This window comes from Diadema setosum, chromosome 4 (assembly GCF_964275005.1).
Source record: "Diadema setosum chromosome 4, eeDiaSeto1, whole genome shotgun sequence".
NCBI classification, from domain to species: Eukaryota; Metazoa; Echinodermata; class Echinoidea; order Diadematoida; family Diadematidae; genus Diadema; species Diadema setosum.
In genome coordinates, this window is record NC_092688.1 from 40,547,846 (window position 1) to 40,562,304 (window position 14,459).

Genomic DNA, 14,459 nt, shown 5'->3' on the forward strand with positions numbered 1-14,459 from the left:
TGCGCATGGCAGAATGTTGTTAACCCTACGCGCACTCCCATACCCTAACGACAATCTGCCATGCGCACTCCCACACCCTAACGACAATCTGCCATGCGCACTCCCACACTGTAACGACAATCTGCCATGCGCACGACGAATTAAGAACATCAGACCTAGAAATGAAGTACTTTAAATCAAATTTTAAAAAAGCACCGGACTTTTTAGTTTGCTTTGGTCGTAAAGAATGAAATTGAGTGATATTTCAAGGAAGCATATTCATGTAACTTAACGGCCGAATCATGCTTGGGGTGGTAGGCCCTTACTTATCTAACATAATGTAGTGTAAATAGCCTACAAACAAGGTAATATATCACATGACGGGTTAACGAGCTCAGGAAGTCCGTAAAACACACACACACACACACACACAAATGGTTGTGGGAATACATGAATTTTCCCTCCGTGTCTCCCATCCCCATCTCCTTCTATTACATGTTGTATTATACCATTTTATATTCCCCTACTATATATATTACAGTTGTATCTCCTCCTATATTATACTATGTATTCTATCTCCTATATAAGTATAGGGGTTTACTATATCTTATCTCTTCCTATATAGTTTATTCTCTTTCTCCTCTGTTTAGTGTTCCCTTCTTTCTCTAGCTCTCTCCCGATTCCTTTCCCCTCCTTTCACTGTCCTCTTCCCTCTCTTTACCTTTCTCCGTCCCTCCATATCCCTCCACCTCTCCTTCTCCCTCTCTCTCTCTCTTTCCCTAGTCATGCATATCTCTCCCCCTCTCTCCCCTTCTTTCTTCTTCAGTATATCTCTCCCCTCCCCTTTCCTTCCCCTTTTTCTTTCCCTCCCATCACCTCTCCCCCTCTCTGGCACTCTCTATCTGCCCCTCACATGTATGCAGACACCAACATTATGATGAAGGACTAAACTGTACATAACCTATCAAATTACATGTAGAAGATCTATGTTTAATCTATAAAAACTCTTTCTGCTCTCTTTGAAAAAAAAAAAAGTTTGCAAAAAATGAAAAATACAGATAAAAAATACACTGTACTAATATTGCATAATGTTTAACAACGCATATCACAGACGATGATACAATAAAGATACATTTAAGACACAGCCAACAGAGAAATGCATATTTTCTTTGCTAATACAAAATATATAAAACTGTCAATGCAATATGGTGTGGATAGATTATAATGGCAGCATGTACAACAAAAGCATGGACAGCTCCTAATACAATGAGAACTTGCTGGTAAATATGACATTAAATTAAATAATTCATGATATACAAAAGGTAGCAAATCTAAAAATTTTACAAACTATCCAGTATTATATGTTTTGCTTTGCTTTTTTTTTTCTAACACATTGCCATGATACAATTGATGAAGCTTTTAGAGGCTGAGGGTTTAACAGGCTAAAACGAAAGGTCATAACGATTGTTTTGAAAACCATGCCCAAGGCAGTTACCGTTTCACTTTCATTATACGGTCACTGCATGGAAAGAAAACATATGCAGGCTTAATCCAAACTTGTTTGCCCCCATATAATAATTAGTTCAAGAAATAGTCAATTAAGCCAGTTACACTAGAGTGACTGTTTGTGAACAATTAATGTTTGATCATGATACATTCTAAGGAAAAATGACAAGCCAAGTCGACCCATGGAATGTAAAGGAAGTCATGTAAGACAGTAGCTCAATATATCACATGTATTACCGGCATTTTGAATTAGTGGAGGGTATAATGATTCAAAAATCTCATATATAAGCCTACTTCCATGTAATTAGCAGCCTTCACAATATAGCCTAGTAACGGCAAAATGAATTCCAAGTACAGTTTACCAACAGCAATGATTCTTTGTGTTTGAGATATAAAAAAGGTCAGAATATGACCAACTTGGTGGATGAGGCAAAGCGAATACGAAACTACGATGTAAGTGCTACCACTTACAGACCTTGGAATCTATACTGACATGCAATAATGGTTCAATAGTCATTACCTCTTCTTTTTAACTCCCTCCACAGATTCATCAGTTACTGTATTCATAGATATTATGACTGGCACACTCAACCTTGACCTGTGATGTCATTACCCTCTACATGTGACCTTTATGACATCATCACACCTTCAACAGACGGTCGTGGAAACGCATCCCTGAAAATGGGACGGAAAAGATATTGATACACGTATTCTATTTTCTCTCTTCTGTCCAGGAATTTCGCACCTTGGTGCTCCAACCTGAAGCTATCATTTATCTTTGTTGTTGTTATTATTGTTGTCTAATATGCATTGTGCAAGTTGTCAAAATTGACATTAACTGGAAAGACCAAACAAAAAAGCTAGTAATGTTCACACTGACACTGCTCATAAGGTCAATTCCAGCGTAACGGACATGACATTCAGACCACTTTTTTTGTGATTCAAACCATCACACAGTGAAATTGAGAGTCTCCAAAAGATTCTAATTGAGTTTATCAGACACATTTAAGTATATGTAATGTACACAGAAAATTTCATGGAAATTCATTGAGTGGTTGTTGAGAAATTGCATTTTTAGCGAGCGTAACGGACATGACACTAAATGGACAAGGCATTTTGATCTACTTACCATTATGAAAATTCCTGTGAATTTTTGGATAAGATGCAGCTGGTTTTGGTCTTGATTAAACCATTAGGTCATGCTTTACTCATAAAGTCCTAATTTAAAGTCGTTTTACTGTTCATTCTTTTTTAATAGTTTAAAATATTGCGTAACGGACATGACACTTCGAGTGTAACGGACATGACAGTTTTGTCCACTTTTTGTAAGCTAAGAAAATTTTTTTATTACAAGGTATAGCAGATACTCAATTGTTGGCATAGTAAGGTTAGAACATAGGGACACACATCATACCTGCAATCATGTAATATTTCTTATATTTATATCATTTTAGGGGGGTTAGTCTTTGTATATATTTACAAAACAAAGAAATATAAAACAAATTCGCTCCTGCACCAGTTAGCTACAATTAGTGACAAATTTCCAGTTACTACCACCCACCATAGCAGAATAGGACATATTACTATCTTATACTATGGTTATTTTTTTCTTAGTTGCCTAATATTTGATACTTAGTATTATACACTAGCATAACGGACATGACACCCTTGTAAGGTTAACCATATTTTCACTTCTTTGTTTCAAAATAAAAAGATTAGAATAACTGCACACTGCTAACTACATTATGTTGTTGACCAAAACATCAAAAAGTCCTTTTATTGCAGGTTTCAGTGATCTAACAGCTACTCTAAAGCACATGTAGTGCAATGCCCAGAGTACCACAATGGCATACATGTACAATACAGAAGACCATATGTCTCCATATCTGCGAATAGGCAAAGAAAACAGAACGAACCAGATCTGTATGAAATAAAAAGTTTGAATACAACATCATTAAAATGTACTCGGGATTGCATCAACTTTTATGCAATGAAACAGGACCACAAAACTGTTTGGTACCATCATCAAATTAGTGTTATCATCTGAAAGAAATAAGGTATGTAAATATCATTTCTGCAAAGTTCTTTCATTTGGCATTAATGTCATCCTTGGAGGAGAATCATCCTCTGTTATCCAATCTTGGATAGACTATTGTAAAAACTTCCACTGCTAGTACCAGTACTTTATTATTGTCAACAAATGCTTTCTTTTCTTGGCTAGAAGTGAATGACCAAGCCCCTTTTTTTCTGAGAATTTTCACAACATATAATCCATTTCCATTTAGAGTGGTCACCTGGGCAACAAAGTATTTCTTGTTCTCTTCACGGCAAATTCAACTTGTTCAAATTGTATAATCAACTTATTGCTTGCTTAGGCACTTCTTAAAGCGTGCCAGAGTGGTGTACTGGTTACATTATTCTCACCAGCTTGTGAGTAAGACATTTTGAAATACTGGATGCTTTCCCAGTTTCCGTACCAACTGGTTGTAACTGATTATACAGTGTACCTTTCAGTGGATAAACATCTTCTCATAGCATCTCAAAATTGTGCTTTTTGTACAATGCTGTGTGCTGTCATATACACCGGATATCCCTTGGCATAGAGGTACATCTAGTTTAGTTGTATTGATGAAATTCAGACCGACTTTCTCTGACGATAGAGCTACATGTACTGTCAACACGCTTACAAAGCAAACAATTCCATTCTCAGCCCTCTTGGTAAGTGATATCTCATTAATGTGCCACTGAAGGTGTGGATTTATAGAGTCATAAAGATGAGAGAGGTATGTATGGATGCAGCACAAACTTTTTTTTTTTTTTTTAATTTTGAGACAACACTTTCATTGAAGACATTGATGCTAGTGACATTTGGATTCTCTGTTGTTGTATCATCAGTGATCATGTATTTGGATGCAAGAGGATCCATTTGTGCAGGAGTACCTGGCTGTTAAGTTGACTCCATGGCAGATACAAATGTGTTAAATGTGGTCTAAAATGTATTTATATGTAGAAGTGCTCATTTTAAGTATAGAAGGGAAGGCCAACAGTGAAAACACCATTGTCTAATACTCCTTGGAATGACAGCTGCTGTTTATCAGTCAGGATTACAAGAGGTGGGAATGGATCACACCGGTGTAACAGGGTAGCAAGATCATCTAAAATCAACAGTCTTCCAGTAGCAGAAAGCAAAGTCTGCTTGTTTTTGTTTTATTGAGTGATGTGCAGACTTAATTATTTACCCAAGTATAGAAATGTCCTACTATCCTCAAGCAATTAAAACTAATCACCACCCTGTTTCACTTGGCCACAGTGTTATTTCTGCCACTTGTCTAATACACCTTGTATGAGGTGTCATGTCCGTTACGCAAAGTGTCATGTCCGTTACGCCATTTACAGGAAAACTAGAAGTGGTATAGAAAAGTGGTTTTCACACATGCAAGGGGATTCAATCCTAACATAGAAAATGAATTTGCAGCAACTTTACACTAATTTCCTCTTGGCTATGAAAACTTATAGTAAAAAACGTAACGAACATGACGCTTGAAATGTTATAGAAATCACACAACTTTGAGGATCAATAGGTCAAAAACTGATGAATGCTAAGGAATTTGGTTGTGATTTTCCATTGATATATACACTGGACTATAATTTAAAATCTGAACAAGGCCTCTGGGACATATCTGGCCTTCTTTAGAGACAGGAACACTAAACTCTCTAAAAATAGCCAAATTTTTGCATCATTGCAACACATCATGCAGTATTTTCATTGACTGAGAAAAATACAAAATTTTGCAATTACAAAGATGCGACTAGTGAAAAATGAAAATATATATGTTACTTTCTTAGAATATTTGAGAACTTAAGTGAAACTCAAAACTTCATTTTTTCACCAAAGTGAACATTTCTCGTGGAATTGCCCATAAGTACAAGTTATAAATTCACATGGCCCTTACAGGGGGGGGGGGGGGGGGACCTCTCGGGCTTTCCTATCAAGAGTTAATAAACTTGAAATTTGGGGTACTACATGCATGTGTGAACCTCTAACTACATAATAATAATCTAGAGTACAGGGTATTGGGATGCATTCACAGTTTTGCTTAAAATACCATACATAAAGGGGCACAGAGAATCTCTTTCAACTTCCTTCCTATGAGCTCCTCAAAGAAGAAAAATTAAAATGATTTCCATCAACAACATGCCCAGAAATGCTTGCTTGTAAATACAGTGTTGTGACATTGTATGACACTGTGTATTAGTTATGCACTATTGGTTCAGTTCCTTTACTGTACACAATGGGTTTGCTCCACGCGGGAAATTTGTGGTCATAGCGCCACCACACGGCCAACTGTGAACATCCCTCAAAATAATTTGCAGAGTACAGACACTTTGCACTGTAATATCACATCAAGAAAAAGCAAATCATCTTGAAGAAGCTGATTTCCTCTTTCTACTGTGGCCCCATATATTCCCTATGACCCTGAAGTTGCCATGGCTCCCTTTCAACCAGATAATTGGAGTATTCCTTTTCAACATCAAACAATATTATATATGACAAAGTTTGCTCAAGCTGCATCTATTACATTTTCATTTTTTAGAAATACATAAGAATATACAACACAGGCTGGAAATGCATTGATGTTGGACACCTCTGCCTCAAGCAAGCTGAAAAGAGGCTAGCTTTGACGAAATATCACATGACTTCATAGTCAGATGATAACATGCATTATCCATTTTATGTATCACAGGGCAAGGGGCACGTTCAATGATCAACAAACTGAATGAACACATGCCAATTATACTAAACTTATTGAGCACAGCAAAACAAACCAGAGCAAACCCTACTCTGTCATACACTATAAATAATTGTGATTCCGACAGTCCAGGAAGGAGTATGCAAAATGTTCCATCGCGGGGGTGTGAAATACAATGGAGGGATTCATAACCTCTCGCAAGCTACATGTAGCATTTCAGATCCTGAGCTTAGATACTCTGTATATTCCTGACTAGCTACAACCCTCACCATCTTCCATCAATATGGATTTGATAATGTACTTTGTGAAACATACATACCATCACTGTCACAGAAATCTACAATGCAGGGCGGATCCAGGGATTCCGTAAAGAGGGGGTGCCTTTACAAAATTAAAGGGGGGGGGGGTGCACACACCCCTCGCCCCATTTTTTTCTTTTTTATTTCTTTTGCTTTTTACAAAGAATAAAGGGGGGCGTGCACCTGGTGTGCTCCCTCTGGATCTGCCACTGCAATGTGTGTGCTGAGCATGGGTTTGTGCTGTCTTATGTATCCTTTAAGGACTTGCAAGCTTCGTCATTTGGCATCATTCACCATTTTTATATCATGCAAATGACCTAAAATGGGAGAACATAAGAAAATGTTTGCTTTGACCTATCATTTTAGGAGAAGTGACCCCTGCATTATGACTGGGAAATCCCCCATTTTCTTTGCAGGAGTAGGCCTACTAAACACTCGGTACAATCAAAGATGTTGCTACTTGGAGCAGTACGATTTCATTCAAAGTTCATACAATGTCTGCACAAAAGATAGAAAACACATGTATCAAATACAACATTTTCAGCTTTCAGTGAATGACTGAGTTCATATGAATTCAAATTCAATTTTGATTGTTCTACTATTTCTTCTCTGCAACACACTTCTAGAAAATACTATAGAACATGATATATATTCGCGGCATGGAATTTTCGCAAATTGGAGCTGATGGCCTTTTTTGCGTCATGAAATATTTGCAAATTGTCACTGGCATTCAGTGAATATAGCAAGACAAGAACTTTCGTGTGCATTTTGATTGCACAAATCTTGGCTCTCGCGAAATTCGTAAAATTGAAATGCAGGCAAACATTCCTTGTTTTACAGTATCTACAGCTTATAAAATATGATAGCATTCGTGATATGTTTCTATTTTCATTCTAAAGTCTGGTATGAAAGACTACTACCGGCATACTCACATCTTTGGTTTGAGGCAAAACAAGCATGACAACATATCAATAATGTAAGAAGCCACTTATTACAAAATGTACTTCACACGGCATGTACGCAAGTAGAACTGTAACTTTACTACTAAGACCTTGATTCCCTATACAAAAATACTTTGTATTTCCCTACGGACAGCCCGAGTATACAGATTTATTTTGTTCAAGGCATAAATCAAGGCTCTTTTATGCAGCAAGTTGTCAACAAAATAAAAGAAAACAACAGTTGTCTGTCGCATCAATTGATTGCTTCGACTGTATCAGCCAATTACAGCATACTTAGGTTGACTCCATGTATGTCTGACATGTTTGGTGGATTCGCTGCAAGAAACTCTGCATAAATGTTTTAAGTCACACTATGTAGCTATTAATTGAATGTTTGCAGCAGTGTGGGTACATTTTCTGACTAAACTACAATAGGAGCATGGTCATTACACTGTACATCATGTCATGTAAGCCAAATTTTGTCTTCAAAAATCTAACTCTATTCTAAAGTCCCGCTATATTCAATGTTACTAAAGTAATTAAGAAAATTAATGTCTCATCAAGAGTGCTCTTCAGTGTTAAAGGGACTGTACAGTAGTGGTTAAGGTGGGGATTCATGTTTTGAACATTCCTAAGTGAGATAATGAGAAACCTCTTATGAAATATGAAAGAGCATGTGATTTTAAGAAGGATTCAACGTTTATCTGATGAAAATTGGTTTTCAAATGGCTGAGATATCCCCAAAAGTGATAATGATAAAAGGCGACATGCCCCACCTTTATTAGGATATCTTTCTTTCACCTTGTTTTTAGATATCTCAGACATTTCAAAACCGATTTTTATCTAATAATCTGTTAATACCCCTTAGAATTGCATGCTCTTTGACATCTCATACAGTGGTTTATGAATATCTCGCAAAACGTTAAAAGCTACATCCTCACCCCGACCAGAACTGTACACACCCTTTAAGTGTGACTTTGCTCAACACAGCTACAGGAGAACATATTTCGAAACTGATCATGAGAGTCCTGACATTTGCCCAATGGCACATTAACATAGGAGGCATGTTCTTACAATTGTACCAGTAACCTGCCCTATGAAAATGCAAGTGCTCCGGAAAGTGGTTTCATGCTAGGAGACTGCATACATGTGCAATAATGGACTGTGCCATACAACAGGTTGTATAGCAAAGGTGGTATGGCACATACAGTATAATATTTTGATCATGTAATACAAACCATATGGAAAACATTCCAGTTTGTGTCTCACCTGTGAAATATGGCTTTTGTCAGAGCAAATTGTACACGGTGCCGCCTGCATTTTGCACTTCCACTGAATTCATATACCAGTTATATACAAAGATTTAGAGATATATAATTGTCATATGAATATACATATCAAACTTCATGATTCAAAATACTACATAATTTCACATCACAATGAAATAAGCTTAAATAAATCATCACTATTATCATCATCATACAACTGGATATGTCCAATTAGCATAGAGAGGAAAAATTGGCACAGGTTACATTTTGGACATATCATATAAAGCTGAAATATACAGTGCACTCCCGTTGTAACAAACATGGTTATAACGAAATTCCGGTTAAATCAAAGTAAAAATTAAGGCCGTAACGTTACCCACTTTATGTATTTTTATTGTTTATTTGTTCTGTTATAAGGAAATTTCAAAATAATGACAGAAGACTTTCAGTCCCAAGGACTTCGTTATGACGGGAGTCCACTGTACATAGCATTCATTATAAATATCTTGCTTTGGTACTCGAGGGAATGCCACCTTTACACCATCAGGAAATTTTGAACTAGGCACTGACTCAAGCAATTTCTTCGGAGGGATGCGATCTTTGGTCCGGGAAAAGAGGTTCCTGCTCCTCCTCTCTCTCGCTTACATTCGTGTCCAGACACTTCCTCCTCAGGATGTAGAGCAGCTTCAGAAACCCCTGCGCAAGGAACGTCGCGGCGGCTACCCCGAACACCGTCGCCACGGCGATGCCGGGATTGCCGCCGAAGTCGATGATTGGGTAGATGTAGCGGTTGCCGCTGGGGTCGGTCCCGCCCGCCGCCCAGTAGATGACGGCGAAGAGCAGGTAAGCGAAGAGGTAGAGGGCCGGGTAGAGGACGTGGACGAAGCGGAGGTGGACCTTGGTCAAGAAGAGGTCGACCAGGCAGAGGATGCACGGCAGCAGGTGGATGCTGATGTCGATGTGGAGCGGAATCTCCTGGTTCTTGGGTATTTGGGGCCGGAGAATGGGCCAGTAGACCAGGGTGACAATGATGCAGACATTGATGGAGATGTTGAAGAGGAGCCACTCAAGCTGGTAGCGGAATTTCCCACCTACAGAGCATTTTTTTTTTTTTCACAAACATGCAAAGAGGCATATGTCAAGAAACTGGTTGCATTTAAAGGCAACTTCACATCAGTGAAAGTGAAAAACCACATCCAATTTTTTGTTTAAATTTTACTACAACGAATACTGTCAAAGTGATTATTTTCATGTGAGTAATTTTTCATGCTAGGCTAGGTACAATGAGTTTCGCTTGTTTTTAATTCCACAGATTCAAGACATTGTCCACAGATACATGGCATGCAAAGATATTCATGTGCTTTTATTTTCGCGCTAGCTTCTGGTTCAGCGAAATGTGTGAAAATTTCAAGATCATGAAAATTTCCACTTTTCAGTATACTAAAATCAAACATACGCTCCTACAGTAATTTTTGTCTCATCTTTCAGTTTCATTGTGTTATTACCTTATGTTGGTTGTTATCACTGATTTTGTGCATCATGTGAACTTGCTGGAAAACAGCCAAATGGGCGAGTGCCAGTCTTTAACAAGTCCAGCACATGCACGTACACACACATACAAAAGCAAGAAGAAAAAAAAAACAAACAGCAAACACCTACATCCAAGGTTATGGAACTATAGAATTCATTATTTCCAAAACAGGTGAACTCAACACAGTTTTATAAATGACATGGTGATGTCAAGGCCTCAAGTATTCTAGCAAATTAAAGGACAAGTTTATCTTCATACAATGTATGTATGAATTGAGAGAATGCAGGGCTCAGTATACTAATAGACCACATCCAACAAATCTCACAATCTGTTAAATACATTGTAGTTATGAATATTTGAAGTTCAGCGCCGCAATCTGTGGATGACAAGACTACTATCACAGCATGTATTAATGTCATATGAGTAGAAAGATATAAAGAAAATATAAGGAAAATGTAACATTAATTTCTCATTTCTAGCATAAAAAGCACTTGACTTGCCTCTTTCAGAAGGTGGGGGGAATAACATTAATCTTAACATAGGTCAGCCACAAGTCAATTTTATGAAATTCCCTTTATATTTTCATTCTATGTTTTGCATGCGATGTCATAAACTGCAGTAGTCTTCTCATCCAGCAGTGTCTGTGCTGAAGCTTTAACAAATTGTAACTTTTGAACGAACCTCTCGATTTTCCTCAAACTTTCCCTGATGTGTTCTATGAATATTGCTGCAGCTTTCACTCAATCTACATGTTGGGCCTAGATACAAAAGTGAACTTGTTCTTTAAATTGAATTGATTTACAGTGTAATTATACTTATTCAGCAGTTATGATTCAATAAAGGTGAGGTAATTTAGTTTCTTGATCACTGACAAAGACAAAAATGTGTTTCCTATTTTACAATGCAGCAAGAGAGATGTAGGCCTACTTGAAAGCTCAGCTGGTCTAATTTGCATTTAAATCTATTTCATTAGTGAATATCTCACTCTGGCTAGAAAATGAGACTTTCCCTGTTCTGTTTTGTAAGATTCTATTTCACCTTTCAAGGACAATATGAAAGTGGATTTTTCTCCTACGGAACTCAATTCTAGACAAGCTTTCAGGTCCAAACCCCACACTTCTCACATAAAATAACCGTTCTGTCCCCAGAAACTTACCAGACTGGTTAACTTGCGAATCGGCACCTCTGCGGCGCTCCGTGATGTAGTCGATGAAGACATTGACGAACGAAACGCAGAAATACAGGGTGACCTCGATAAATGTCCAGTCGGTCAGGTATATGAGTACTTTGGCTCCATATCCTCCTCCGCCCGCATACACTAGGAAGTAGATGAGAAAGCTGAAGAAGTAGCCGGCCACCACAGTGCGGTAGAAACAGAAGATGAAGTTTGGGATAAAATTCTGGGGGAAAGAGGGAAAAAGAATGTGACAGAAGGGAAAGTTAGAATGCAATTCCACACTACGTTCAAATCATCTACACAGAGTGAGTTAGCCAAAACTCACACATGTACAAAAAAACAAAAATGTCCCATTCCACTCACTCAGAGCAAAAAGCAGAGTGCTAACCCAGTAAAGTGGTCTACCCCACCTACATGTACCCACACCACAATCAAATGGTGCTGACTCCATGGTTCGCACCACGTGACCAGCAAGAGTCAGCAAAATGGAATCAACCAGGCTCATTGCGGCACAAGAAGATGACGAAGACTGAAACTCACAATTTCCCATAAATGTGCCAATATCACCCTTTGTAAAAGAATTGCAATCATCTCCATAGTGGAAATTTCACAAATACTTGACTTGCTGCTTGCATGAAGGAAAATACCTACTGTTTTCTTAACCTGTTGATTGAGGATGGACTGATTTTGATAAAACATGCATTTCCCATACACCCCTGCCCAAGTATACCCTGGTACTCTGGACTCGTCCTCAATGGTTTAATCAATGCATGGCTGTATATTCTTCATGAATTCAAATACTCGCAAAATTATCACACAAATCTATACTTTGATGCACCGTATCTTATAACCCCAAGGTGTTGTCACGCTCCAGGATACTAGGTACTGTGCTGTGTAGCGCTACCTCGTGCTAGTACATTTACATTTGAACTGATATCGTAGCGGCCAAATTTTAGCACTTGGCGATAATCACAATGCCAATTTAGGCATGTACGGTAATGACAGTTTAATTTTATCCTGCAATTACAATGATAAATCACATTACATACATAATATGCACCTTTCATATTCTTTTGTATAGATCTAGATGGTTTCCGCATTACTTCAAAATGAGATAATTTTTATGTATGAACTTGTCCCAAGATGACTACTTTTTAATGGTATTCACTTACATACTTTACCCAGGGCTGCTTTACCCAAGTGCCTTGGACTGGATGCAGTGCCATAGCAGCACAGGGCAATACTGCTATCAGTGACACTGGTGTGGTGTGTGTGATAAGCATCGATATTACTAATACTATAGGCTACTGCTGCACGTATACCACTGAGTTCATTGTTACACACAACATTTTCTTCCATAAAGCACTGAAATTGACTTTCACCATCTCTTTCTCGTTTTGTTTTGCTTTGTTTTTGTTTTTTGTATAATGCAGGCTCCAGCCCTGAAAAATTAAATGATTCAATAAAATGAGATTTCGCTTTGCCCAAGCTTTGGTATATATACCCCAGGGACGCAGGGTAGCAAAAACAGGAACGCCCTCCCACGTACCAACAGTCACCAGCATCGCAAAGAGTGTTCTACACAACTTCTATTGACCGGTCAACTGTCTAACATGATTGAATTTCAGTCACGTCCTGAGCCTGCGTTGAGGGATAATGGCGCCGGGATAATACTTATAATTTGCTTGTGGCAACATATCCATGGATGGGCAATGAATTTACTTGCCAATGCATTCCCTTTGTTTATAAGATTTAGCTTTGTTTTGTTCATTTATCCTGGCCCTACGTGTGGCTACGTATCTACGTGTTCAATCAACAATATCCATGTCTTCTTTTCCTAGCTAATTAATATTCAGCTCAGGCAATACTTTATTTGTCATGTTATGGACGGGTACGGGTTCTTCTACTTCTAGTTCTAGCTCTACATTGATTGAAACTATTATTTATTAATCTAAACTGTCACCAAAGTTACAATGGCATTGATTTGTTTTTTCTTTGTTATAACTAGAGTCTAGACTATTTTGAGAATTAAGTCACTAGCGATACAAACACGGGAACGTACTTGCTGACGACACACATCACTAAGATTTTCATCTTTAAGCTTGAGGTCTTGAAGTCGCTCCTTCCATGTCCTCAGTCCACCAGTGCCAGCGGTACTCGCAGCCGGAGTTTCGGCGCTCATGGTTACTACGTGAATGACATGCACCAAAGCCGCTTTAGCTTACAAGATCATTAAAAGATGATCCATTCTTCTGAAACGTTCAGCCGTATCGGTGCCTTGAAGTGTCTTCCGCTGAAATAGATGACAGTTTTGTATCACTCAACGAGGCTATAACTGGTTAGTCAGCACATCAAGAGCATTGCGTTCATTGATTGACCGATTAGAAGCTTTTCTTCTTTTTTTTCGGAGCGCAGTGTTGATGGTTCAGGCCGCTTTTCCGCCCAGTACATGTGCTGTCACGCGCGGTCTCAGTCACTCGCCGGAACCGGACCGCCGCTGCCGCTGACGCCCGCTCACTACGTCAATACGTTTTGTTCTGATAACTAGCCAACAACGGTAGCTAGCAAGAGTGTCTACTCGAAAGTCAGTCATGAGGCATGCTGATCACCTGACTTACTGATTACGTCATGCCCTCTATGGATTGGTTGCCTAAATTGCGCAATCGTATACAGCATGAGTATGACATTGTAGCCTATTCTGACACGGGTATATAATATATAATTCTCCATATAGAAATTTCAAAAAAAAAAATATGTGAAATAGCTGGGAGAGTTAAATGAGGTGTTTCATCTTCATTTAGCTGGATAAGTGAGCTACATCCTGTCATCCATCAAATTTCTAAGGCAAGTTCTTCGGCTCAAACTCTGTCCATGGGTCCGCACTAGAAAAATCACCTATTTTTCGTACACGCACCCAATGAAAATTGTCCCTTCAAATTCCAAATTCAATTCAAATTGAGAAGAACTTTTATCTTCAAAGCAAAATGCAGTTTGTAGAGGAATTCAT

The 14,459-nt window shown here is 38.3% G+C and overlaps 1 protein-coding gene across 1 annotated transcript; it reads right to left on the reverse strand.

Moving 5' to 3' along the window:
* Positions 1-9,112: 9,112 nt before the first annotated feature.
* Positions 9,113-13,851, reverse strand: LOC140227248 (protein rolling stone-like). The gene is made up of 3 exons (XM_072307668.1): positions 13,515-13,851; positions 11,432-11,675; positions 9,113-9,835 (listed from the first exon to the last, which is right to left on the reverse strand). The coding sequence occupies exons 1-3, from the start codon at positions 13,632-13,634 to the stop codon at positions 9,315-9,317; spliced, it is 885 nt and encodes a 294-aa protein (XP_072163769.1). The 5' UTR covers positions 13,635-13,851; the 3' UTR covers positions 9,113-9,314.
* Between the last annotated feature and the right edge of the window lie 608 nt (positions 13,852-14,459).